Source organism: Agelaius phoeniceus, chromosome 5, assembly GCF_051311805.1.
Source record: "Agelaius phoeniceus isolate bAgePho1 chromosome 5, bAgePho1.hap1, whole genome shotgun sequence".
In the NCBI taxonomy this organism is placed as follows: Eukaryota; Metazoa; Chordata; class Aves; order Passeriformes; family Icteridae; genus Agelaius; species Agelaius phoeniceus.
The window spans coordinates 63,506,545-63,533,553 of NC_135269.1; the positions used below are offsets into that span (position 1 = coordinate 63,506,545).

At 34.7% G+C, this 27,009-nt stretch overlaps 1 protein-coding gene across 3 annotated transcripts in view; it reads right to left on the minus strand.

Moving 5' to 3' along the window:
- The window catches only part of CACNA2D1 (calcium voltage-gated channel auxiliary subunit alpha2delta 1), a 366,353-nt gene that overhangs the window by 134,145 nt on the left and 205,199 nt on the right, over positions 1 to 27,009 (minus strand). For all 3 annotated transcript variants that reach the window (XM_054631736.2, XM_077179149.1, XM_077179150.1), the window contains exon 6: positions 18,294 to 18,423. In XM_054631736.2, coding sequence (XP_054487711.1) covers positions 18,294 to 18,423 — 130 coding nt within the window. The remainder of the gene's footprint in view (positions 1 to 18,293; positions 18,424 to 27,009) is intronic.

Here is a 27,009-nt window from a genome sequence, read left to right on the forward strand (position 1 = left end):
AAATGTATTAATTCTAAATATGTAATTATTTGATGTTTGGAGAATGGGGAGGAAGAGGGAAATTCAAATACTCTATCAGGTTGTCAGCAGAACATCCAAAGCTATGTCCATGGAACAACCATCAGTTAAAGTGAAGGGTGAAGGTGGATTCAATAAATGTAGACAGGATAATGACTAGCCAGGAAACTACACTGGTAAAGTGAATTTGGGGTTAAGAGGACAACTGAAGCCTGTAAATCATGCATTTTAAGCACCATTTCAGTGTTTTATACTAATGACACATAATCTAAAAAGCCCTATCAATGAGGAGTCATGGTCTGAAAGATCTGTGGAGAGACTAACATCAAAGAAATGAGTGGTAGAAACAAGATTATATTTAACTGAATATTCTCTTAGAAGTTGCACCTTCTGACAGTTCAAACCCTCAGAAGCAGAAAGGGCCAGAGGTATTTCAGCAGTAGTGTCATTGCACAAATACTGATGTTGAAGATGCTTGTACCACAAGCAGAGCTGGTGAGCACATCTGCAGGGATTATACAAAAAACCCAAACAAACAAGCAAACAGAGAGGAAAAAGGAGTGCAACATACACCACATCAGCAGAAATAGTCAGAAAAACAAGTGGCATGGAAGCAGCTGACCCCGTAAGCTGAGACGCAGCATTGGGAACTGCAGCTCACCTTGCACAGGAGCATTTCACTGATCCACTGTGAGGAACTGGAAACTCAGCAGTCAAACAACTCATCCTAACCAAAGCATCTGCCTTGAACCAATAGGTAAACACCCCAAATATCCTGAAATCCATTCCAGTACCTTAAACTTCAGAAGATGTAAAAATAACGTTTCTACAACTAAACCCACCCTCTTTAGGAGTTTGGGGCAGGAAAAATAGAACTGCTATAGTTGCTGGTTTTTGTATTTCTTCTAGGATTAACAAAATTATAAAATGGTGTCTGAATTTTGATTTTATTTTAATTTTTCATTTGCTTTTAAAAAGGTTTGTTGCAACAATATGTAAGACATTATAATTCAAAAGTTTTTTAGAAATCTTCCCCATTGTGGTAGGGAATTATCCTTATGTTTATCCCTGTTTGTATCATGAACAGGTTGTGTATTTTGTCTGTTGTAGGACTTGGTATAGTCACCCAAAGAATCATTTCCAGAGGCCTGAATATGAAATCATTGAGAACAATCATCCCCTCAATAACATCTATATTCACACTCAGGTCCTGGCAATGGGTCTGTGATACAACTTCTTTTGATCAAATGAATATTTTCTTGAATATGCTGAATATGGCATAATTTAAAAGCAACCTTTTTTCTTCCTTTTGAGAAACCAAACATCCCTGTTCCTAAGGAGCTCTCACTATAAAATTGTTCTTTCAAAAACACAATGCTAATGTCCAGTAATCAATAACAGACTGGAAGTGAATTAATGGGCACCATGTAATCATCAGGGATGAAAGAGCCTCTGGAAAAGGAAAACTGAATTTTCTTTCAAATATATAAAGACAGAGATTTTTAGATGTGGTATTTCTGTCTACCTCAAATGTACAGGAAGTTTTCCTTTGAGGAATTTATTTAAATATCAGCAGAAACCTGAAGCTTTTCATGACCTACAATATTTTTTAACTGATATATAAAAGCATGCATAGAATATTACCATATGAGGGTAAGGTACAGTAAAGTGATAAATCTTCTTAAAGCACTGCTGCATCATGTCAGATTTAAAGCTGCCCTGGATCAGGGTGCAACTTCTTCTAAAATATGAATATTGCTGGAGGGAACTTCTAACTCTATGCTGCCTTAGAAAGATTGTTCAAGTTTTGTTTCAATATTTAATGAGTTCTCTATGATATTTCAAAAGAATTACTAGAAAGAGACCATTACAGAAGCACTCTTTTATGGGTGACATGAAAGGGATACGGATAGTTAAATTAACAGTTAATCAGGGCTTCTGAGACAACTCAACTAATGCATTTATCATTAACATTACAAACATGCTCTTGCAAATCAAGGAGGTTTTTTTCTTTTCTAAAATAGGATTTTAGTACATTTTTTCATTCATCAAAGGAAAAGGTTCTTGATACTTCTCAAGAACCCTTATACAGTGTAAAAAGGAACTGGTACTTGATTTTTTTTCTTTTTCTGATAGAAATCTTCCTATTATTATCTATTTATTATTATGTAATTTAAAAAAATATTTTCTGGCAGCTAAAAAAAAAAAAATCTTCCTAGATATTTACCAGGACTCCATTTGGAGGTACTGAGAAATGACAGCATAGAAGTAGCTAATACAGGAATGAATCAACTTTTAATGGATTGTGTATATGAGTTAAAATCAGATTCTGACTCTTCCCCTGTTCTTCTTGGGGAAATCTGAGATCAAAAGAGGTTCTGTCAGACAAGGTCTTAAAAAAAAAAATAACTCACACTAGGAGAGAAGTCCTTCAAAACCTGCCACATGATGAAAACAGACTTCTGATACTTCAAATCCCATTACAAATTTACAAAGAAGTGACAAATCCATACGCTTGAAGTGCACTTGAGGAATGCTTTCTGATGCATTGCTAAGGGTCTGGGAGATTACCTGTACACTTTTTATTTTGAAGGCTGCAATTTCTCCACCTATTTTTGTGGGTGCATAAAATTCCTAGTACTGTTAGCCACAAACATTCTTTTTAAAACAGAAAAAGCATGCTTTGTTTCCAAATAAAGAACTCAGTCATATTAAAAACCCAAGGTCTTATACTTGTTTTATTCTTTTAAATTCTACATAAAAATACAAAATAACTAACATATAAAAATGCACACAACTGTGCTTTCTATAAACCTGAATAAATTTACGTAAACTAGCTGTTTAAAAAGAACACCAAGGAGTTTGACTTGTGTACTGTATGGAATTTTAATTCACTGATTATCATTAATTTATGTAGTTCTACAGAAGTTCATGGTGTTTCAGCAAAATGCATTATGAAAATGTATTCAAGGAATGGTATCAGGAAATGATTATAATAGAAAATTCTAAAAGTTAAATATTTCTAAACTGACCATCCATGACATAAAAATCCAAAATCCAGCATAGAAGGCAAATGCTCCAAAAGGTTTTCTTCTCTATAGAATATATATAAATATGTATTTGGAGAATCTCCCACACAGCATTTTGCACCAGAGAAAGTCTCTCTGTCATTGCTATAAGGAGTAGGTGAATCCTCAGCCTTTCAGAGCTTTGTGTTAAGTTACCCTAAAGGGATCTACCCGGACAACTCAATGTATCACTTTGAGTAGATTAAAGAACAGATGTTTCCCAGTTTTCAAGGCTAGAGAAATCAAAAAGTTAATGAAAACATGTTATCTTCTACATCAAGAACTTACATTTGTTTAGGAATTAGGCAAAAAAACCAAACAAACCACCCACAACTCATCTGCCCAATCCCCTCTCCCCCTCCTTATTTTCTCATTTTATGTAAAAATTGTGCTCTAACTTTGAGCTATCAGACAAAGGCTGATAACCTGCACATAGAGGTTAAGGTTTATATGATATAGAACATGCCTTTATCGTCTCTGATTTATTTTTTCTCTGCTTCCAAAATGTGCAAAAAAGTTGTCAGAGATTGAACTAAAGAAGTTACTTGCTGGATTACATGCAACCAATATACAATATACTGTATTAATTATATTATATAATTATATACACTCAATATATACTGGGTTATTTTTCATATATTCCTTAAAATTTTGGATCAATTTATTATATATTTGTGTATATTTATGCATTATGTATTTTGCCACACTTCAGTACTGTTGTTTCAAACAATCCAAGAAACTCCAGGAAGTTACCAGTCTCTGAGAAAGGGGGAGAACAATGTCAAAATGGGAATCTTTCTCAGCTTCAACAGAATAAGCTCACTCCACAAGGAAAAAGTAGTTGAAAACACCTTAAAATAAATATTGTAAAAAGCATAAAAAATATTTTATCATAACTAAAATGAAGGAACAAAGTTTTGCTAAACATGCAACAAAACTCTTGATAATGAAAACAATAATGGCAAGAGATGAGATACTGGAAAATCATAAGGCAACAGATCTGCTTTCTTACTATTCCCTGAGTGTGCATGTTCCCTGCACATCAAAGAAAAGAAAAAGGGGGGGCAGAGGGGATGGGAAAGAAAGAAGCACAGTCTTCTACAATAATAACTGTGATTTTCTATTTCCTGTAAGTGTGGTCCATATTTTAGATAAAAAGCCTGTTATTGGAGTCAAACAGCTTTTAGCTGCTGGAGCGTGTAACTCATTCTGAACACACCAGGCTGCTGCAAACAGGGGGAAATGCTAACTTCTGTATCAGTAATTTGCAGTAATAGAAAGCTGTTACTAAATCAATGTCTCATCTGGAAAATAAACGTTTCCATTTCACCTTTCACTTAAGCTAGTGGCAAGAGGCTATTATCCTGTGACTTTCCATTAGACCAGCACAGTCTCAGACACCCATGTACATCAAACACTGTCCAAAAGACTAAATGTTATTTGCTAAGCTTGTCCTAAAAAAAACCCTAAGAAAGTAAAACAAAAAGAAAGTAAGAAACAAACAAGAAACCCCAAACCAGCAACCAAAAAGCAGGGAACAGAGGTTTTTTTTTGCTGGTGACCAAGATTTTTACTCCAGCCAGTCTTATCTCTCTGGTAATGCCCAGGTAATTCCATATCCAATTTGTTGGAGGCAATCTGGATGCCTTCTGCACTACCAAAATTCTTAAACGAGTAATTAATTCCTGTAGTATAAATATTTAATTTAAGAACAGATGCTACATAATGTTAGATAACTGCTTGATTTCATGGCAGGCTTTCACAAGATAAGGAACAACCACTATTACTTTAAAGACAAAACAAAGATGGGCAATGACTCCTCAACATCATGGAGCTTGTTCAGGGCAGCCATAATTGAGACACATATCTCTGAAGGACTACTGGAAACAATTAAGCTTAAAAAAAAAATCTGAGGACAACTAAAACTGTGGAAAACTTTCCCCCTTCTGCAATCAACCATTCATTTTTGCGTTTTTTTCCTTTTTTCAAAACACAGAGAACAAGCTAAAATCAGCAAAAGTACATACAGAGAGTGGATAAGAGGATAAAAACCTCATAGATGATGAAATTATAAATATGCCACAAATTGGCACTCTTACATACAATTTCATCAAATGCCTTGTCTTTAAGTTAAAAATTACAACATTTTTTGGAAGTTATTATCTAAAGGACAAAAGCATGACAGATCCTAGCAAGAGCTTCAATTCATTACACTTGACAACACTGTAAAAGCAAAGCGATATATACCACATCTTTGTTCACTGGCAAACGCATTTATGGGAGATCTGGGCAAACTATTTCATTCTCAAACATCATACCATTTTCTCTGCATGTGAGCAGAAAATATTTTATCAATTCAGATAAAAACCCCATTATTAAAATCAAGTCAACAACCATCTACATTTGTTGACCTAACAGTACATTTTGCAACTACCCAGACTATATGCCAAGACATGGTTTTCATGTTGCAGTATGATTTGCAAAGCAGAAAGATTTTCCTGGTTAAGTAATATAAATTTCTTATGCTGATGAGAACTTCAGGAAACAAAATTTAATGTCAAAAAAGATTTAATTAATACTATTTCTGGGCTGATTTTTTTCTAGATATAGAACAGGTATGAAATCTCATTTATTCACTGTGCATGCTATTGCATTCAAGCTAGAACCAATGAAATCTCCAGGACACAATTCTGTCTCACATATAAGTTGAGAACAGAAAATCACTTGATTTCCTAATATTTCACTATCACAAGGCATCCAGAACTTAACACAATGCACAATTTAAACACAAATTTCGGATGTTTAGTTTTATTTTTCCTATAATTTTACCTACTAATGTGAATATCTTAAAGGTCTCATAATATTCATATTCCTATGTATCATAGAAAAAGTGGTGAATATAAATAAATAGTATAAAAATATTAATATCCTTTTTTTTATTATTTAGATGCTTCAGGTGAAATACTAGTCCAAATAAAATCAGTGTACTGATTCTAAAAAGCTAAGGGGAATTTGATAATTTGTAACCTTGTTGTATCTACATTTTTAAGTTTCCTTAAATTTAGTTTTATATCCAGGATTTAGTTTTATATCCAGGTTGAAAACATGTTAAGATCAACAATTACCTTGACCTGCAATTACTGCTGAACAAAATCCTGTCAAAATGCAAACTCAGATCAAGCTAGATACTACATAAGAAAGCAAAGCAACATATTACTTGACTAGAAAGCTGAAAAATCAGTAAAGATACACTAGATATCTTGCAAGATATGCAACTATCCGAGAGATTTAGTGAGCCTTTGCAAATTAGGAACGAAAGCAACAGTATTTGATATTTATGATGCTGTCCAAGGAGTTGAGAACTTCCATTTGGATTTAACTAAATGACCCTGAAGCAATGTATAAAGGATGTATTTGGTATGTCCAGGCTGACTGTGATGAAACTTCAGTCAGATTCATAGTCAAGTGCTGATTCCTGAGATTTTTCTTTCAAGTAAAGCAAAATAACATCCCAAACAACCAAGCCTCCTCTCATCCCCAGAAGAAAAGTTACCCGGAAACACTAAATAAAACATCTCTTGGAACCAAGCTGCTACTTCAGTAGCCCCTATGTTCCATCCTTCTTAGATAATTTCGTTTCTACTGTCTCACAAAGGCTTTTTAACTGTTAACAGGGATCACAAAATCCCATTTCTAACAAGGAATGTAAGCACTGTTCTTCCATAAAGAACCACAGGAATACAGCATTATCACAGAATCACACAGTCACAGAATGGTTTGGGTGGAAGGGACATTACAGACTGCTGACTTCCAGCCCCCATGCCATGGGCAGGGACACCTTTTCTGCAAACATCTGCAACAGGCAGCGTGGCTACCAAAATCTCCTTCCACCCTACTGAAAATATGCAAAGCAGAACACAGCAACTGGAATTGCCACATCTTTGGACCTACAGAGCTAACCAGGAATAACTCAGGCTTCTCCAGAAAAGAGTTCACATGGTAAACTATGAGTGCTTGAATTGAAAAGCTCTAAAGACATAATGCATTTTGGCATTCCCAACCTCTATTTCTTCTTCTTTGTCTTTGCCAAGCTCTATGTGCCTTTTCTTTTTTTTTAATTTGCATTGAGCAGCGTTGTCAGCTTGTTGTGGAAGCTTTTCTAATTTAAGATTTCGTTACCGTCGTTCCTTCAGCTCTGAACAGTCTGTCACTTGCCATACCCATCATGCTGAGCTACCCCAGGTGTGCTTTTGATTTTCAGCTGCCAACTGAGAAGGCCAAGGTCTAGATTTGTTTTTTCCCCTCTTTCTTACTCTCTTCCTAGTCAGCAACTATTTACTGGTTTTCAACAACACAAAGTAAGGTGCTGACCTAAATAGAGGCCTGAGTGACTTCAAATGCTACTGAAAATAAATGTGTACCAAGGACATGGAGCCTTTCAAAGGAACTGACCAAAAGGTCAAAAATGTAAATAGCTTACCATGAAACATGTCTACAGATTGAATAGTTTTACAAATAAGTGTTTTGAAGAGTGGTGTGTCTAACTAGAGAAATCAAAATAAAAAAAAAAAAAAACAACTTGTAAGCTGAAGGTTGCCTTGCAGTGAGATGATTGACCTTATTAAAAGTAACCAATCTTATCATGTTGATTAATGGAAAAGTCCTGATTTAACTTTATAACAGATGCTTAAGCAAAATGTTTTTCTTGAAAATTTGAATATCTACTTGAAGGAGGCCTGACAGGCTCCAATGGCAAGGGCAGCTAATGGTCTTCAATGAAATGTTCTGTATAAACTTGGAAGTCCTGCTAAGAAATAGGTCCTCCAAGCACAAACGTACTTGAACACATACGTAGCTTATTCAATTTCATTCAACTAACCCAGAATTCAGTGCAAATCCATGTAAACATATCCACCAGGTAATGTTCAGGATTTTGTCCTAGAACATTTTTTCCACTGAAAATTATCCTTATACAACAAAAATTATCAATATTTGTACAGAAAAAGGCAGAAATTAATATTATTTTTAAGTTTTTGGTATTTATTTTCAAATTTCTATATTATGAAAAATAACCAATGCTAAAGATTTTTGAAAAGACAGATGAAGCAAGAGGGCACTCCAGGGATAAAGACACACAGAAGATGACAGGATGCCAAAGCTGCAAGATGCCTATTATCTTAAGCAGAAGTATGGCAAAAGTTCTTTATTATCCAACAAGGATATAAAAAAACACTAGAGATGCAATTTGAGAAATTAATAAAAAAATCCAGTATGCAATAATGCAAATTTGTCACTGTGAGTCCACAGTAACAAATAAACAGTACTCATATCCTTAAATTACATTGTATATATGACAACCTTTCAAGGCTCAAATTTGGGACATAGCCACAAAAAGCCAGTAAGTGTATTGAAAGCCATATAAGACTACATAATCTTTTTTCTAGTCTTTCTTCTTCATTATCTGTCTTCCTCACTTCAAAACTAAAACTGAACATACTGTTTGTGAAGGTCATACTAGCTTAAAAATAATAACTACCATGCTGGATAATTTGATAATGCATGCACAAAAAGTATAATATAGAAGATATAATTCAATCCATTAAGCTACTCATGATTTTATATGTAATTTCTTAGTAATCAACCATGATAAATTTATCAGTATGGATATCCCAATAGTATCCAGATTTATTACCTTTCTTTTTAATAAATCATCTATCATGGTTATTATTTTTCAGAATAAAATACTTTGAGTCTTAACTCTTATGTCCTGTCCACTTAAAACTTTACAACTTTATTTCAGTTTTCCTGAAAGAATCAAATCAATAAAGTATTTTTAGAGTATAGATTTATAAGGATTCATGATGAAAGTCTTGTAAAGTGCAGTAACACATGGATATCATTTTTAACCAGTAGAGGTTTAAAAAAATCCTAAGTTAGAGCTAGGGTGCTATAAATGCTGCAAAATTCACAGCTGTGGTATTACAGGCTGGAAATACAAGTCATTCTGAAATATGAGGACCAATTATTAAAAAATTATTTTACAGAAACAAAATTTATTTTGCAACATTGCAAAGCTGAAAACTAGATTTCTTTCTAGGGGGAAATCTTTCATAACTCTGTTGGGTATATCCCCCATATTAAGCATATTAAACCTCTTAGATATTAAAACCAAGACAAAACAACAAGACAGTTACAAAAACTTAATGAGGGATGGTTCCATGCAAAATATTTCACACTGCCCAAGTGAGAAAATTTGACAGTCATCCACAAATATTTTATTTCAATTCCTCCTAATTTGTGTGGGTCAAGTAAACAACCAAACTCTTGTTATTAGAATACATTATTTTTGTGTGATATTTTTGTCTCTGTATGCACCAGGTACTTATCCTTCGCAATACATGTTGGTTATTTGCTGCAGTTTATATTTCATTGCTGGCTTTAAATGACCTTGTCCTCATCTTGAGGGACTTGCACAAGTCTTTGCTTGGCTCGTCCCCTTGGAGCCCAGAGAGCACCACGAGGTGCCCCAGGGGCACGGAGGCAGGAGCTGCCTGCACAGTTACCTTTGCTCCTCTGCAGCTCTGCACAGGGTCACAGAGGGGGGCACCTGCACAGCTCAGAGCAGAGCTGGCAGCCTGTGTCAGACCAGGAGGGAAGGAAAAGGGGCAAGGCCATGGCCTCCCTTCCCTTCTCCTCTCCTGCCTCCTTTAGATCTCAGCACACGGAACTGAAAAGAACATCTGAGAACAAAAAAAGGCAAACTTGTTTGAGGAGAGGAGAAAAAAAAGAATTGACAGGCTCTCAGGGCAATCAAGGAATATTCCAAAGCTTTTGCACTTCCATTTAAAGTATGTTTTAAGAAAGAACAATATTCATTTTCACACAAATTAGTATTTTCTTGTTAGATATAAATTACTTCAAGCAATTTAGCACTTTTTTTTTCTAGTAGTCAACTTAATTTATCATATCTACTTGTTTAACAATTTGAAATACCCCTAAACATTTATTGGTGGATGTTTAAATTATCTTATATTTTTAATAAGTTGAATAATGAAGATCTACTGATATTTCATGTTCTGCTTAGCAGTCTGTATTGCAAAAATACAAAGGCCACCATTAGCTATTTTTACCATAAGAACATTGCCAATCATACTGCAGAGCCAACTTTTCCCTCTTGGTACAAGAGGGTTCAATACTAATTGCTATTCCAAGCTGTGCAGAAGAGAGAAAATTCAGCAAAAGAAATGGAAAGGGATCTGAGGAGCAGCAGCAATCATCTGTTCTCCAAAATAGATTTTGGCAGAATGTAGATTTTAAACAATTATTACTCAGTCAAGCAGCCTAACAGACACTGGAATCTCAGGACCTGCTATGAAGTCCAAGATAATTCTGGATGCACACCATATTGCTGGTCAAGAAATTTGCAGAGAGAGGCAGCTATGCTGAATGCTAATGATAATCACCACTCCATTATTAGAAAAGTGGTTTTCACACTTTTGCTTTTTTACAAACTGTTCAAATTAATGTTATACATTTCGGGAAAAGAAAGTAAATAGGGACACAAAGTTATTTTGGCATCTTTGTGTTTAAACTCCAGAGTTTTCAAAATCAACAGTAAGGAAGATCTCTTCATTGCATGGTATTCTAATTTGTTAAAGGCACATCACAAAGACCAGCTTAACCAGGTAACACAACTTTGGCTTCTGGTATAGCTTTTCACACCTCACTGTGATATTAAAAATTCTAAACATGCAAGAGATCATATCCTTTCAGTCTTTAATGAGACTGTATCATGGCAGTGGTCCATGCAGATGAATTTCTGGTTCTATGAACAAGAAAGACATGATCTAGAAAGTCTGGCAGTTGATGGTGCCCAGAGGGGTCACTGTGAAAAAGCCCAGAGTCCTGGGTTAGGGCCATGCCTAAGGCCTGTATTGCTCTATTTAAAACTCAAACTCAATATTTTTCAGGTTTGCCGCTTTTTTAAAAAAGAGCATGAACAACAACAGCAAAAAGGAAATAAATTAATTAAAAAATTAATAATTTTCTCAAATTCAATAGAAAAATTAATTTTTGATCTATTTTATTCCATTTAAAAATAAATAAGGGTTAACACACCAAAATGTGATTTGTTTTTGTGGAACGTGGTTTTCATGGGGAATTGTGTGTCAGTACAACAACATGACATAGTTACATTTTAGCAACATAGGGGTTCTTTGTAATTAAATATATCTTAAAATATTTATTCAATAAAGATGAAGTAGTTCAGAAAAGAGATTTTTTTAAAAAGATATCAATTAGAAGGTAAATTTCCGTATCTGACAAATAGGAACCTAGAAGATCAGGAGGCAACTACTCAGTGCATTTCTTTAATGAAGTACAGATGGTAACCATGAAATTTGGGATTCTCTGCAAGCATGCTGAACACTGAAACAGAGAAAACTAGGATGTCTGCATGGGTGCAGATATGCTGTGTGAATATGCTTACTCATAAAAGAAAGTTGGCAGTGGAAATCAAAATATTATTTCTGCCAAATTAGACCCATAGGAAAAAAAAAAACCTATTTGGAAGTAAAAATAGCACCTGGTAAGAGAAGAACACTGCAACAACATGAAGAAAATTTATTTCCAAAGGATCAAAAAGTAAATCCTGTAACTTCTTTTCATCCCTATAACACATTACTGTACAGGATTAAAGGCTTCACCATGATAAAGAGAAAATTTTCATAATGGATTGCTAGTGAGTTGTAACTGTTTGCTTGAATATAGTATTTAATTTCCCCAGGCTAAACTATTAGAATGGATGTAAAATATTTCAAATATAGGTCTAAGGCGTAAAAGTTAAACTTTTATCTTAAAACTTAAAATGTTAAACTTAAACTGTTATCTGAGAGAACTCTTCAACACAAAATAACAGACAATGTAAAAATTATCATCTACTGTTTCAAACTCAAGATCAATAATAAAACATAGAACAGTTCAAACACTAGACCAGTTATTTTGGGCATAATTTATTCTGTTGTATAGTGTCCTTCAAATGTTTTTAAATAAAAACTTAGTTTTTAAAAAAAAAATTTAAAAAGTTACCATTCCAGGAAAGTTTCTGAGTGTTAAGTATCAAGACTCACATTATGGTCTCTTTCAGTCAGCTCTCACACTAATACATACAAATAAATCAAACCAATCATATTGATTATAAATAGCTAACCCTTGATTCATTTCAAATAAAGATTTTTCAGTTCAAGGGTAGACTATTTCAGAATACCCACTTTCAGTAGAAACTTGTGTTTAGACAACTGTTCCTCTATGAAAGCCTAAAGTATTTGGGTTCTAAATTTACAACAGAAAAAAATCTGGTTTTGTTTTGCAGAAACATATGAAAATTTTTATCAAACAACTTAAGACAATGCAAGTCTGGAAGAGTACCTGGAATTATAACAGTAGTGTGTTTTAATTCAGATTCGCCACTATTCCTTTTCCCATTAAGAACTTTACGTCACATCTAACAATTAGTAGTCTTGGATAAACTTTCCAAGCCAAAATGGATTCTCTAATACTCAGCTTGAGAGTATGCTATTATATGATTTTTGTTATGCATCATTATTAGGTAGATTGCTTTAAATCTACATGGATAATTCCTTACTACATCTGTATTTTTAAAATAGCATGTACCTAACCAATTCAGTCTTTCAAAGACGAAAAACTTACCTTTGGCTACAAAAAGGTCTTTCCCTATTCTAGCTTATTATCTTAAATTTTGATACCTTTAGACAGAAGTCATGGTCAGCTTGATGTCAAGTGATTATACTAGACCATCCATCCAATTAAATTAATGGTACTAATGCCAGTACCAAAATATAAATACCTCCTTGCAATGGAGGATACTGTTCAAGTTGTTTGGCCTTCTGGATAGTGACAGCCACAAGCTTTTTTTATCAAGTTAGAAAAGCTATTTCTTTTTGCTGATTATTCAAATAAGAATTTAATTCAGGGAGCTTTAGCAATTTAACTGGGGGGGAAAAAAAACCCCAACAGTAATTGTCAGAGCATAAAAAGCAATACTGACCCTAGAGTTCTTTACTTGAGCTTCTGAACTGGTATTTTCCTTCCAGCTTTAATATTGAACCAACCAGGCAGTACTTAGGGACTTAGCTGCAACTAACATTTGCTTTATAGTTACCCCAAGCCATAGTCTTTGGTATTTAAAAGAGGCTGACACTAAAATTCATTTAAAGGTCTACTTCACTCATTACAAGTTTTCACAAATAACTCCCTAATTAAAATAATGGAACCAAAAAAATAAAAAAAAGTCAGAAGTTACAGTATTCTCACATGCTTTCTGCACGAGACATACATAATATCTATTTCCAAACTTAAATGTGTGAACACACACAAAATCAGAGACTTGAAACAATCATTTTGGAATCTCTGATGTAGTAAGCCTGCATTATTAATTTATCCCTCACAATAAACCAAGAGAAGATCTTCAGTTTGTCAACTATCAAAAAAATATATCAGGAGCACTAATCTTAAAATTTAGGTAATTAATTTAGGTAATAATTAATTTAGGTAATAAAAGTGTCTTGGCTATCTGTAACTGCTATTTAAATTAAATAGAAAAAAAAAAAGCCCAGAAACATTTTATTGACTTTAGATATTTAAGGAATGTGGATGTAGCAGGTTAAAATATTTACACAACCCTTTATCCATACCTGGATTCCTTAATAAATCTTATTTGTTATCCACACATAAGACCTTCAATGAATAAATGATAACACACTTTTTCCTGGTTTATTTAAATTGGGGGTTTCTTTTGGAGGGGTAATATTGTCACACTCACAGTTTCATTGCCCAGTATTTCTGAGGGTTTTATTCACAGAATCATAGAAAGGGCTGACTTAGAAGGGACCTTAAAGATCATCTACTTCCAACATTCCTGCCACGTGCTGGAACTCCTTCCACTAGACTGCTGCTCCCAAATGGTATTTTTTTTCTTTTCAAGCTCTTAGGCTGAGAGACACAAGTTTAGCAGAAACTGTACAGCATTATAAAAATTCACCAAGAAATAATATTCTGGTCAAGATAAAAATCACTGTAGCATCTAACTCTTGTTTTTTTTAATTATTTCTAAAAGTTTTTATTACCCTTCAGTGATATACTGGAGTACCAGAAAGTCAAAATACTTTATCTATAACTAATTATTTACATATGTGATGCACCACTAGAAAGACAAAATTTACATCCACTGACAAATTTGATATCAAATAATACATAATAAATACAAGGCTTCAGAAAACAGAAAAATTTTGACTGCCACGAAAGGGGAATATGAAGCAATAGTATTTATATTTTATTATTACTAAGGTATATGAACCATCAATTACTTGTAACTCAATATTTATGCCTTGTTTGATAGCTTTGGAGAAGGGGAGCCCTTTTTTCTTGCTGGTTGCTGTCCAAACGTATTCAAAATTACATTGTCATGTTCATGACATATTACTCTCAACCTGACACTTTAATCAGCTCTTCCACACTAATCAAGTAGTGAGTGACATGTGGAAGCACTATGTCTGAGTTAAAGGGAGTAAAGTAGGAATAACCACTCAGAAAAAAAGCAAACCTGGTTTGTGTGCTTCGTCTAACACCTCAGCTTGTTATCATATTATCGCAACAGTTCCCATACCTCCTCAGTGATTTCCTCATGGGCAGCTCCTCACAGCATTGACTCCTTCACAGCACAGCCAACCAACACCAGCTCTCTCCTCACCCAGCTACCCCACCCTTTTGTAGCACTCATCTTCTTATTGGACACAGCTGTGGCCAGTTAAGGGCAGGCCTGTTCCTAATCTTTGGTGATCAGTACAGCTGCAACTCTTCAGGTGTGAGACTGCCTTCTGCAACATCTTTATTTTCTTACATTCTATCCCTCCACATCACCTCAAACCACAACACCAGTGCAGACACAGACCTGGAGGAATCACTGCAGCAGATGGGAAAAGTGGAACCCTGACAGCGATGGCATGTGGTGCATCCACTGGGAAGATTAACCTTGCTTTCCTTGTGCCAGGGATTCCCTCTCACTTCTGGCCTGCAGTTCCTGTATTCTGCTTAGGGATAAGCAGGGTACAGTTTTAATGAGGATTTAGAAACAAGACTTCAGCTATTACTAATAGGAGATGCATGACTAATTCCTAGTGCATGTGTTAGAAAGAGGACCTGAGGGTCTGTTCTGTTTTCAGCTGCAGATTGATTTTATTTCAAAACCTAAATGGGCCTCTTAAAAAATACTGAATTAAAAGTCTGATCTGGTTCTATTTTATTGGGATTGCCTCCCTTCTTCAATCCTCAGAAACAGGCAAGTAAATTAACTCCTTAGACTTTCTCCTGTCTCTGCATAGGTTTTGGCACAAGATCCAGGAAAAGAAAATAATAATAATAATAATAAAAAAAAAAAAAGAACAGCTCTCATAATACTTCTTTCTACAATCAAATAACTCACAAAGTAATAACCTGGATGTAGTAAATGGGTATTTTGTTATGATGTATCTCATATTTTTATGGTGAAATACATGAACTACTTCACAAGAAGCTCTTCTCTATATTTCCAACAAAGCAAACCACTATATATGTAGGAAGAAAAGGATATTATTTTATCGACCACACTAGATTTTAAGTAGGTTGTGCACCATTATAGAATTATTAGACAAAAAAGTTTCCCAATTTCAAAAATATAAGTGGTCAGAAATTCATTATTTGATTCAATTTAAAAAATCACTAAAAATCATAAGCAATAACTGCAATATAAATGAAACATAAATAGAAAAAAATTTAATGGATAGCATTTTGATTATCTTAAAGGTCTCTTCCAACCCTTATGATTCTGTGGTTAAGAGTCGAATTCCTAGTTTCATACAGAAAATAATTACATGAAAAAGAGTGATTGACAGGCCCAAGTGAAAATCCTGACAGTAATTGTCCCTCTACCTTAGGGACAACAACCTGTCTCTAGGGGAGAGGGACAATCTCAAGGAGGAATAAGCAAGTCAAATATCTGGTCATTGAAAACTGTCCTGTGAGATTCAAAGAGCAATTCTTTGTTTCTCTTGGCCACCTGCAAAGCATATACAATAAAGCAGAAAAAATGAAATCTGCTTGCCAAGGCATAATTCAGTCAAAAAAATTGGCTTCCAAGCTCTAAGACTTTTGAACTGTGTCTCTTCCACTGATTTTCAGAAGGATTCATTGTAATGCCTGTGTTGCAAATGCTTCCAAGCAGAGTGGGATTTAGACAAGGAATTGCAGATAGCATTTTTAAATGTGCAGCTGCTCCCTGTTAGAGTGGACACTGAAACCTCCCAAGAAATGACAGGTTAGCTCCGGTGAACAGGCAGAAAAATGACAGCAGTGTTCAGAATGCATTATCTGTCTTTCTAGAGTTACAAAAATTGCTTGTATATCACAATGTGAAAAGAACAACATTAAATTCTACTTTTGGAAATCTGTTGGTGAATGACTACCTCACAATTGCTCATTTGTGTTTCAGATGACACATGAACTTTGTAACTATAAAATAGAACCTGGTGAACATTTTGTGTTTATTGACATGAAATCTGTCACTTTTAGGTATTCTCAAGCTGCTATCGCTGAAAATTCCATCTGTAACAAAAAGTTACCCAGCCATACAAGAACGTGATTTTTCTGACATAGAATTACAGACTTCCTGGTAATTTTCTAGGCTTCCACTTCTCTGGTAATTAATATAAAAACCAGATCCAAGAATCATAAACCATATATGTTACACATGCACATATGTTTCTCTGTCCAGAAATGTACATTTCTTTCTGCTATTATAATTTTATTAGATACTAAATTTGTACCTTTCCTGTGGAATTCATAATCTGTCTTCCTTTCCAGATTTTTGGGCTGTACAGGAACTTTACATAGTATATATTTTTTAAGGGATATTTGTCCTCAGGAATTCCACTTAAAATGTTAAATTCAACACAATAAGAAAACTTTTTATGTACTGTTATGATTACAATCTTATACCAAAGTTCACACGGCATTTACAAATATCCTAATAATTGGAGACAAGTTTTTTTAACATTTTAACTGTGAAGTATCAATTCTCTTCAAGAAAATGGAAAAAAAAAAAGGAAATGGCCTGTCACTCCTGTGTAATCCTGCAATTAAGGTGCACTTTAGCACTTATTAAAGCCAGAATCCCAGAATAATCCTTTAGGTCTGTCAGTCAAGCTCACCATATAAGAATATGAGCTACTATGATTCTTTCCCCCATCACAGTGACATTTCCATTTTCATCCCTGTGCCATTTATGGAAGCTGCACGCAACTGTGGCCATGAATTTTAAAAAGCTCAGGTCACACTAGGGTCTCTTTCCTGTTGATGAGACTTTAAAAGAGGAAAAAGACTGCATACTTGAAATTAGGACCTTAAATAAAAAAAAAAAATCAAAACTTAAAAATAGAAATCCTATTTAATTTTAAAAAATATGCAGCTCATTTGAATGCTGAAATGTCTTTTTGTTGTGTAGAGATTTTTGCTTGATGATGAGCATAGGGACTTATTTCCATCTTGAAAATAAATACTTAGTTTTGAAATACAATTAAAGAATCCTCATCTGTATATGCATATATATATTATTATTTGCATAGTTTAGAAAGAATTTATGTAAATTCTCTGCCAGTCTGTTACTGCAATTCTAGAAATGCACTGGATGAAATATTAGCACTACCAGCTCACACAGCATGTTATTTCCCTAAACTGTACCAGCTCATGAGATACTTAAAAATGTTTTCAGAATTCATCCCTGCCTGAGGCCAAAGAGAGTGTAAAGAAGAGCTGTCAAGAATTGTTTGTATTAAATGTGAACAGCACAGAGAAAGAATGGATCAGATCATCACCCATATGCAAGGGTTTTGTTTCACCTCCAGTTACATTTGTGAAACTCAGATCCAATCCTAACGGATCACTTTAATTGCAGCACCTACCAATTCAAAAAATTAATGATATCCCCAATACAGCACATCCATGAAGTAGCACTGAAAGAAGTAGCAGTGACAATAACAGCAAACCTGTACTAAAAATGGAGACAAACACTGTTTTAAGATTATTGTTTTAAGAATGGAACACAAATAATGAGCTTAGTATTAAAATATAAAATCACTTTGTTCAAATGCCACTTACAGCCTTCATAGATATCTGTGGGTATGTGGACTGCTGCATGCTGGTAAGATGTTTGCCGTCGGAAAACAGGATCATCTTCAAATACTGGTCTGATTCTCTGGCTGCCAGATTCAGTTTCATTCTTTTCAGGCTTTTTAATGAAAAACACGGAAAGAGAAAAATATTAAAACATGTGCTAAAAACAATGCCACTCACATTTTCTCTTTTTATGTAAAACAATCATAGCTTTTCTTTCACTGCTAACATTTTGCATTTCTATATAAACCAAATTAGTTTCTCCAGGTCAAGGAATATTTATGTATAGTTTGCTTTCAGTTTTGATTTACCCAATGCTTTCAGTGAAATGAAGACCTGCAAAAGAAAAGTATGAGCCTAAACACCTTACACACTTCAATTTCACAACTGCATGGAATTTTTACACCCATAACACAAGGCAAATTAATTACTTTTTATAGCATGTAATAATTTTCACCAAATCTTAAATATTACTTTTTTTTTCCTTATGCAGATCAAATCACAAATCTAAAAATGATACCACCCATATATATTGCATAAAGAGATTTTTCAGAAACAGGTGTTACATCCAGACAAAGCAAGGAAATTAAGCCTTCTTGAAATTTCTGATTGAATTAGTTTTTTATCATTGATTTATTCGAAGCATGTCTCAGTGAAATCCCATGTATTGGCTACATCTGTCCAAGAGGAAAGGTCCTTAAACACTCAGGTGCTTACCATCACCTGTCTGCCTTGGGTTCCCATCTTTTCTCACCTGTCTTCACCCTGATACACATTTCTTGATTCCTTCCAATTCATTCAGTCAGTTTGTACTAATTCTTAACCATTTTGAAAAGCTGAGATTTTTTTGAAGTGTGGAACCAAGGAGGTAGTGAAGGCCAAAGAGGTGGGAGTGCCTTCAGCTTTCTCTGCTGCAGCTGGAACAAAAGGCCCCATGCCATGGGTCCACTGCCACTTCAAGCAGTAAAATAGCAACTATGAATGATTACTGAATGATTACTCAGGCCAGCTATTGGAGGCAATTATAAGGATATTTTTAATACTATACAGCCATCAGTTTTTGGAAATGTGTTATGCTTGATAAATAGTGCTGACAATGAAGCACCTGATGGTCAGTTGGGCATGTGTGTGCTGAGGCCACTCTGTTTATTATCCTCTATTATCTATTTATGTATCTATTTATTTATTATTATTATTATTATCTATATATTTATCTATTTCTCTATTATCTAAGTATAGACAGATAAGCTTTAGCTTATCCACAATGCCATGTAATGAAACTGCCTATGTTTTCTCATCTGCTTCATCTCAATGTTACAGAACAAGTATTTGCCATTCTAAGTGCAGGTTCAAATGCTGCCTGAAGTAAGCCTAAAAACCTGGGTGGGTTTTAAAGAACTGATTTCCTTTGGAAATACAGAGGGCAGAGCTCATCTAACCAGTGACAGCCACTGATTTCGACAAGCCAGCAGTGTTGTGCTCATCACTGCAGGCTGCCTTCATGGTGAATGAAGAGGAATGGGAATGTTTAGAGTGCAATTCATCTTATCCTAATTAGACACCTATTTTCCCATGACATGAATCATGCTTTAGAAGTGTCTCCTACTTTTGATTGATTGTAGAAGTAGCTCTAGTGCAAATCACCTAGATGTAGAAGTCAGCAATACAGCTGCCTAGAATTAGGTGAGACGAATCTCACAAGTCTACTAAACTTCCAGAAAAAAAGAAGCTCAATACTCATGTTGACTATTTTTATGCAGCATAGCTACTACATCTTATGCTGACAAGGTCAATTTTTTGTAAAGGATTTAACCCCATTCTGGGAATGAGTAAGATTTTGGGAGGGGACATAGCCAGCACAGCTGACCCAAGATGATCAAAGAGATACTCCTTTCTAATGATGTTATGCTCAGTACTACAAGCTCAGAGAAATGAGGAGAGAGGGGACATTCATCATTAAGGTGGAGTATTTGTGGAGCAACTGCTGTGTGTCCTAAGATCCTACTTCCCAAAAAGTGTTTGGACATTGCCTGATGGGGGGAAGTAAAGAATAAATATTTTTTATTTCCACTGCTTCAGTGTTTGGATTTTGCTTTTCCTTATTAAACTGTCTTTATCTCAATCCATGAGTATTTTATGGTCTTATTTTCTCACCCCTCCACTGCTGGAGGGGGGTGGTGGTACAGGAGAATGTGACAGGCAGCTTTGTGGGCAGCCAGCAGCCAGACAAGCTCACAACCATTATAACTTACTTGGAAGGGTGCAGACTAAAGCCAGGATCAGTAACAGTCTATGCATCATATGATTCAAAATGACACAGCTTTATGACAGCTCCAGACAATGCAATTTAGGTCAATTTTTCATAGGTTTCTGTTGTGTTGTTTACTTGGGTGTTTTTTTGCTTAATATCATCCCACAGGTTTTTTTTTTCATGCCCCAACCTGGCATGCAAAACATTAGACAAATTCTGGAGTTCTTTCCATAAGTTATCTTTTAGCTTCAAGTTGCTCAAAGTAATGACTTTGTCTCATTATGCAAATGCAATCTCAATAGTCAATCATTCATGTGGCAAAATCTCCCTTCTGTCGGGAAGTCATTTGATTAAGAAAACATTCTAACAGCCTTATTTCTAAAAATTAGTAGCAATGACTATAAACCCTCAAGGCTTTCACAGTATACTTCAGAAAATAATTGAGGACCATGAGGCCACATAACCGTACTAAAATACGTGAATGAGTGATTTATTTCAACTAAATTTCCACAAGAAATACATGGGAAGGAATGGGTATGGTAAAAAAGAAAGGGTGTGAACATAGAATCAAAGAATATCCCGAGCTGGAATGGACTGACTAGCCAAAGTTCATTAAAGTTCAGCTTCTGGCCCTACAAAAAGCAATCCCAAGAATCACACATTTTTTCATCTTAGCAGGTCTTGCACAGAAGTTTTCATATTACAATATATTTAGATTTTTGCTCGGAATTCCTGAAGCAACATAAAATGATCATGTTTCTTCAAATTGATATTGCAATTTCATTCCAATTAATAACTACAACCTTTCAGTCCTTCCATTCACGCATATTCTACGAGTTATTCTACGAGAAGCTTCATGTCTACTGCCAAAATCTGATTAAACTTTGTTGAAATTGAAACTACTTAATTAATTATGACCTGAATGCCTTAAAATAAAATAAAAAAAAATCTACTTCTCACATTTCTAATAGCAAATACACACAGGTCCCCCTGAAAAAGACTGTGACTGACTCTGTTGTTATTCCTACAAATATTCCATGATGCCAAATCAAAAAACATTAATCTAAAAACTCTTCTTAACTTTATTAATGCAATGGATTTAAAACTACATAAAGTAATGTAGATGCTTTCACACTGCTCTCATTGACTTTCCTGGCAATATTTTATGATGTACAGCTCTGACACTGAAATAGCACATCAATCTGCCCAAAACTCAAAGACAAAAAATAACAAAATCCTTTAAAAATTTTGAGGTACCCTCACACAGGAACAATTTGTTCTGTAAATCTAAAGGTGTCTGAACTAGTTCTGTACACAACAGGTAAGTATCAGAACCATTATTGGCAAATTAGTGCTGAACTCCTTCTGACAAGACAAAATTTATACTATAGTGGATTCTTCTATAGAAAATAAATCTATTTGGTTTTAATTTGCAAAATTTTGAATTTCAAGTAGCTTGTATCTAAAAAAAAAAAAAAAGGAATGATTAAAAAAGAAAACCTCAATGTTATTAATTATTTTAGTCTTGCATTTCAATGAAAAGCCTGACAGATTGTGGTGTCAGTTGGTACTGTTTTATACCCTGTTAAACTTGGTTCTCAGAAAAGTAGCAAAACACCTATTTTGATGGAAAGTGATCCAGCATGTGAATATAATTAAAACCCAACTCCAACCAATTTCTCTCTCAAGTCAGGAGCTGAAATGCAATCAATACTGGCACAGAAAAATCCCACAGGAGACAGTGGCTGAAGATTAATTTTCTATCTATTCCTTCACTTATTGCATTACATTGTTACCTACCACTGACAGTCAGCAAAATAACTCACTCATTTCACTGCAATGAATTTCCAGACAAATTTTATCCTCCCTTGAGAGGCAGATAAAATTCATTTCTATTTCCAGTTCACATTTGATGCAATTTTAAGGCTTTTATTTTTGTTAATAAATAAAGTTGGATTTTTTTATGTGTTTATCATTCACCATCAGGATAAAAGGAAATTGATACAGCAGCTAAAACACAAGAAATGAGGTTTTTTGTAGCTATTCTTTGTGATTATTTCTAAATCTTTCTTGGCATGATGTCCAATAAACTGAAGGGTACCTTCTGCATCATTTTATAAGCCAAGTACACAGCAGAAATAATGCAACTTCTCTCTAGAGGGGTTTCTGAACATAAATTAATGAATTTACATGAGTTAACTGGAAGCTTTATGCCAAGAAGTTTTACTGAAATATTTGTCTAAAAAAGAAAACATCCCCTAAAAGAAAATTGATAAAGATCATTTCAAGAAATTGTGACATATTCTAGCTGCCCATTTCACTGCAGCCAAACTTATCCTGATGCCTTTCCAGCATTCAGTTACTTTCCATCATCACAGCTGTAAAAAGATGAGTGGATTTTCTATCTCTGCTAATATATTTTCATTTAGTTAAAAAACACTGGTTATTGTGGAAATGAGAAGGTTTTTCCATTAGTATAAAAGCTATTTTTGCTTTTTGCAGATGTTGAAAACACAACCAGAAAGCTGACATTATTTACAAAAAAACCCCAACCCAATAAATACATCAGTAAAACACAAAAAAAAACTCACCACCAAAGTGAAGCAATCTTCAGTTGTTTTCTGAAAGCAGATTCTTTTCAGAAACAATTTAGAAGTTGCTCAAAGCATAATAGTAGATTTAGCATCATGATGAAAGAATAAAAGTAGATTTCTTTCAATTCCTGGACTGATATTCAGCCATTAACAATGACACCTGCCTGCTTTCATACTTATGTAAAACAGAAATATGCTAGTATTTTCCATTGCTTTCATATCCACGGACTGTGTTCTGCACAAAACCTCACTCTCTCTACAACCATCATTTTAAAGAATGAATGTAGAGATGGAATTATAATCGTTGTAAATAATAAATAATCAAATTTCTTCATCAGTGATTCCTCCCTATATTACCTTGCAGAATTCTGGGAGTTTTATGTTTCCATCTCTAGCTTTCAGCCTGGTTTTTATTTCTGAATATCTGCTGAAATTTCTAAATGTAAATTTTTAAACAATTGGGGCTCACTTCTTTTAATTATCTCTCCCATGAAACTGTCACATACTAAATAGGCACAGAATTTCTCCTATGCTCAATTCTGTGCTCTTTTATTCTTTTTCTGTTTTAGTTAGTTTTGCCGCTTTCCTGGGGTTTTTTTTTTTAATCTCCCTGAGGAAAATAATCCAGTAGAACCACATACCAAGTCCCTCTGAAAATGCTTGTGGCCCCATTCTAAAGTTACAGCTGGACCTAACCTGGAGAGTAAAATGGGACATTGCTGGAAGCACACAGAGCAGCAAATGCCTGCAGCAAGCAAGGGCTGGGGGCAGCTCTTTAAGGACTAGGAGTGCATTTGGAAGAGCAGCTAGAATGAATTTCTAATAGCCACAGCACTTTTACTGCATTGTAGATAATGCAATGAGAGCATTGCTTTCTGATAACATTTTTTATTTCCTTTTCACTAGCTGTGATTCTCCAGCTGTGGGAAGACTGCTGAGTGCATTCAGGTGGTTCTGATGGAACTGTGAAGGGTTTATTTTGTTTTCAGTGTGTGTCAGTGGGGGACTCTGGGCTTCCCTTTGCAACATGATGATTTTAAGTGACATCCTTCAGCCTATTCTTAGGGGCAAAACAATTAAAAGACTTACAAAGAAAACAAGAAAACAGTTGGCTCAAAAGAACCGAAATATTTTCCTGTCATACAACAGGGAGGTTTTAACATAAGAATATATGCATACACATATTCACATATATAAACATAAGAAAATATATATATTTTTTTTCAAATATAAGTAGGGTCTGGGTAGCTTCAGAAAGGGAACTAGGAGGGAATTTAGTAAGGAAATAATTTATATTTGCATCTTTCAGTGTGCCATTCTCAAGGACCATTATACTTAATACAGATAAGAGTTGCTTTCAGTGTTTTCAATGTTTCCATATGCTTCTAATGGATCAATTGGTTACTGTAAGTCAATGATAAAACAAATGGAATCCTGGATTGAGTATTGATATTAAAAAAAAAAAAATCTCTTATGGAAGTAATTTAATTTCCAGCATTCTGCCAACTGAGTAATGTCAGTACATACCAAATACAAAGTCAAAATAATTTAAAAGTATTATTTGCCTCTTAGGCTAATTTTATAATGCAGCTATCTTTTGTCTATGATAATTTCTATACAGCTACTTACAGGCTTGTCCCTCTCCACTGTATACAAGACTATATGATTTTTTATGGATGGCACAAAACCATGTGGGGAGGTTATACATTCATTTACCTGACCTTTATGGTTCACAGCTTCTGATGAGAACTTTTAGAGAGGCACAACATTATTATATATTTCAAACATAATAATGTTTTCTTTTTATTTGTATTTTGACCTATTCACAGAATTCAATGCTTCATGACTTTGGTTTCATGAATTAATGCATCCTTGATGAAATTAATGGATCAAATGTAAAGACCTGAAAATTAGGGGACAGACTTTTTTTTAATGTTTTTGTCTCTTGATACAAGACAAAGGGTAATAGTTTACAACAAAAAGAGGGTAGATTCAGACATGATATAGAAAAGAAGTATTGAGAGATTAGGGTGGTAAAACACTGGGAAAGGTTGCCCAGAGAAGTGGCAGATGCCTCCATTTGTGAAAACATTCAAGGCTGGGTTGGTTTGGTCTCTGAGCAACCTGATCTAGTTGATGACATCTCTGCTTATTGCATGGGTTTGGAGTAGATGAACTCTAAATGTTCCTTCCAATCAAAACTATTTTATGATCCTGTGAAAATATTGTAATATTTCAATGAATAATATTCTAGAGAAATAGATGAAAACATCTGGGTTTTCCCAATTTCCTCCGGTGGAAAGATTTCCAAAATGGAAATCCAAGCTTCTGGAAGTCTTCTGTTTAAATGAGTTGACATTGCATCTATGAGGGTGCCTTAAATACCATGAGTCAGGTAATTATATATTTCTATAATTTTCATCATTTCTGACAAAAATGAACATTTATAAGAGATAATTTTTCAATAAGCTAAGAAAAAAACCCTTAAGATTAAAAGATATAAAGGAATTGATGAAAATTTCTTTTTTTTAATTATTACAGATTGCATGTGACCTTCACTACAAATCTACATTGAGTCTGCTGTAGTAATATGAGTATGCAAAGATTCATTTCTGTCCTGTCCTATTTTCTCTTGAGCTACAATGACAGGTAAAATGAAATGCATATTTAAATATTTAAGCACATAAGAAATGTAAGACTTATTTATCTTCCTAAAGATAAATGTGACTTCCCCTCCCTGAGGTCACTGAAAACCTCTCCAATCCCCAGAGTGTTTCAGGGATGCTGGAGAGCTGCCTCACAATGACACCAGCACCCCTGGATCCATCTCATCTACTCCCATGGACACACATGTGTCTGACTGGCTCAGAGGTCCCTGAATCCATCCCTTCTATTCCTGAAGGTTGAGGCAACATCTCCCTATCCCTCCTGGGTTAGATATCCTGGTCATGGGATTGGGGATCATGATGTGTGATCCCATCTGAACATCCCACCCTGGTCCTCTTCCACATGGGGTGATGATCTGGGAAAACTCAGGTGACCAAAGTGTTCACCAAGAGTGACCTTCCTGCCTGCCCTTAAACAATCAGGTGCTGCACAGATCTGCCTGCTTCAGCTCTGACTGTGACATGGCTTAACTGCATAATATCATTGGACAACCCTGGGAATAGAGGATCATGCTAGAAGAAAAGCAAATCTCCCCTTAACTGATTGAAATGTTACTAAAAGTTCAGAAAAACCTAGTTAATTATTAGTCAAACAAACAAACAAATATCCTTTAAATTTCGTAGCCTCCTTCACTGATCTTCCACATCCCATGAGTGTACTCAAACACATATAATAAAATAAAATAAAAATATCCATTGTTGACAAAATTCCTGTAAAATACTTAGTCATCTAAATTTCAAGACCAAAATGCACTCTAGAGAATTTATATTTTTCATACATCACCCAATTAAATTTCAAACTAGGAACTGTTCTTCTCTTATTGGAATAAATTACCTTGTCTACCTTTTACTATCCCCACATCTGATTAAAGATCATATCCCTGGAGAACAAGAACTGTTAAATCATCTTAATGCTTCATTGGGAATTAGTTATAATACCATATGAATGTGAACACTTAATTAATTAGATTTTTTCATCTGATGCAGTTGTCTTTGCCATTCTTTGCTAAGCCATCAACTGATCCTGTTTCACAGTTCATTCTTATCTTCAGTCTCACTGCCTAGGTCTAGATTTTGTACATCCTGCAGCATATTAATTTGTTATTGCTCCTTCTTAAATTGTACCTTCTGCTGTGTCAATAGCAACATAAATAACAGCACAAACCTGCTTTGAGAAGAAGGTTGGACTA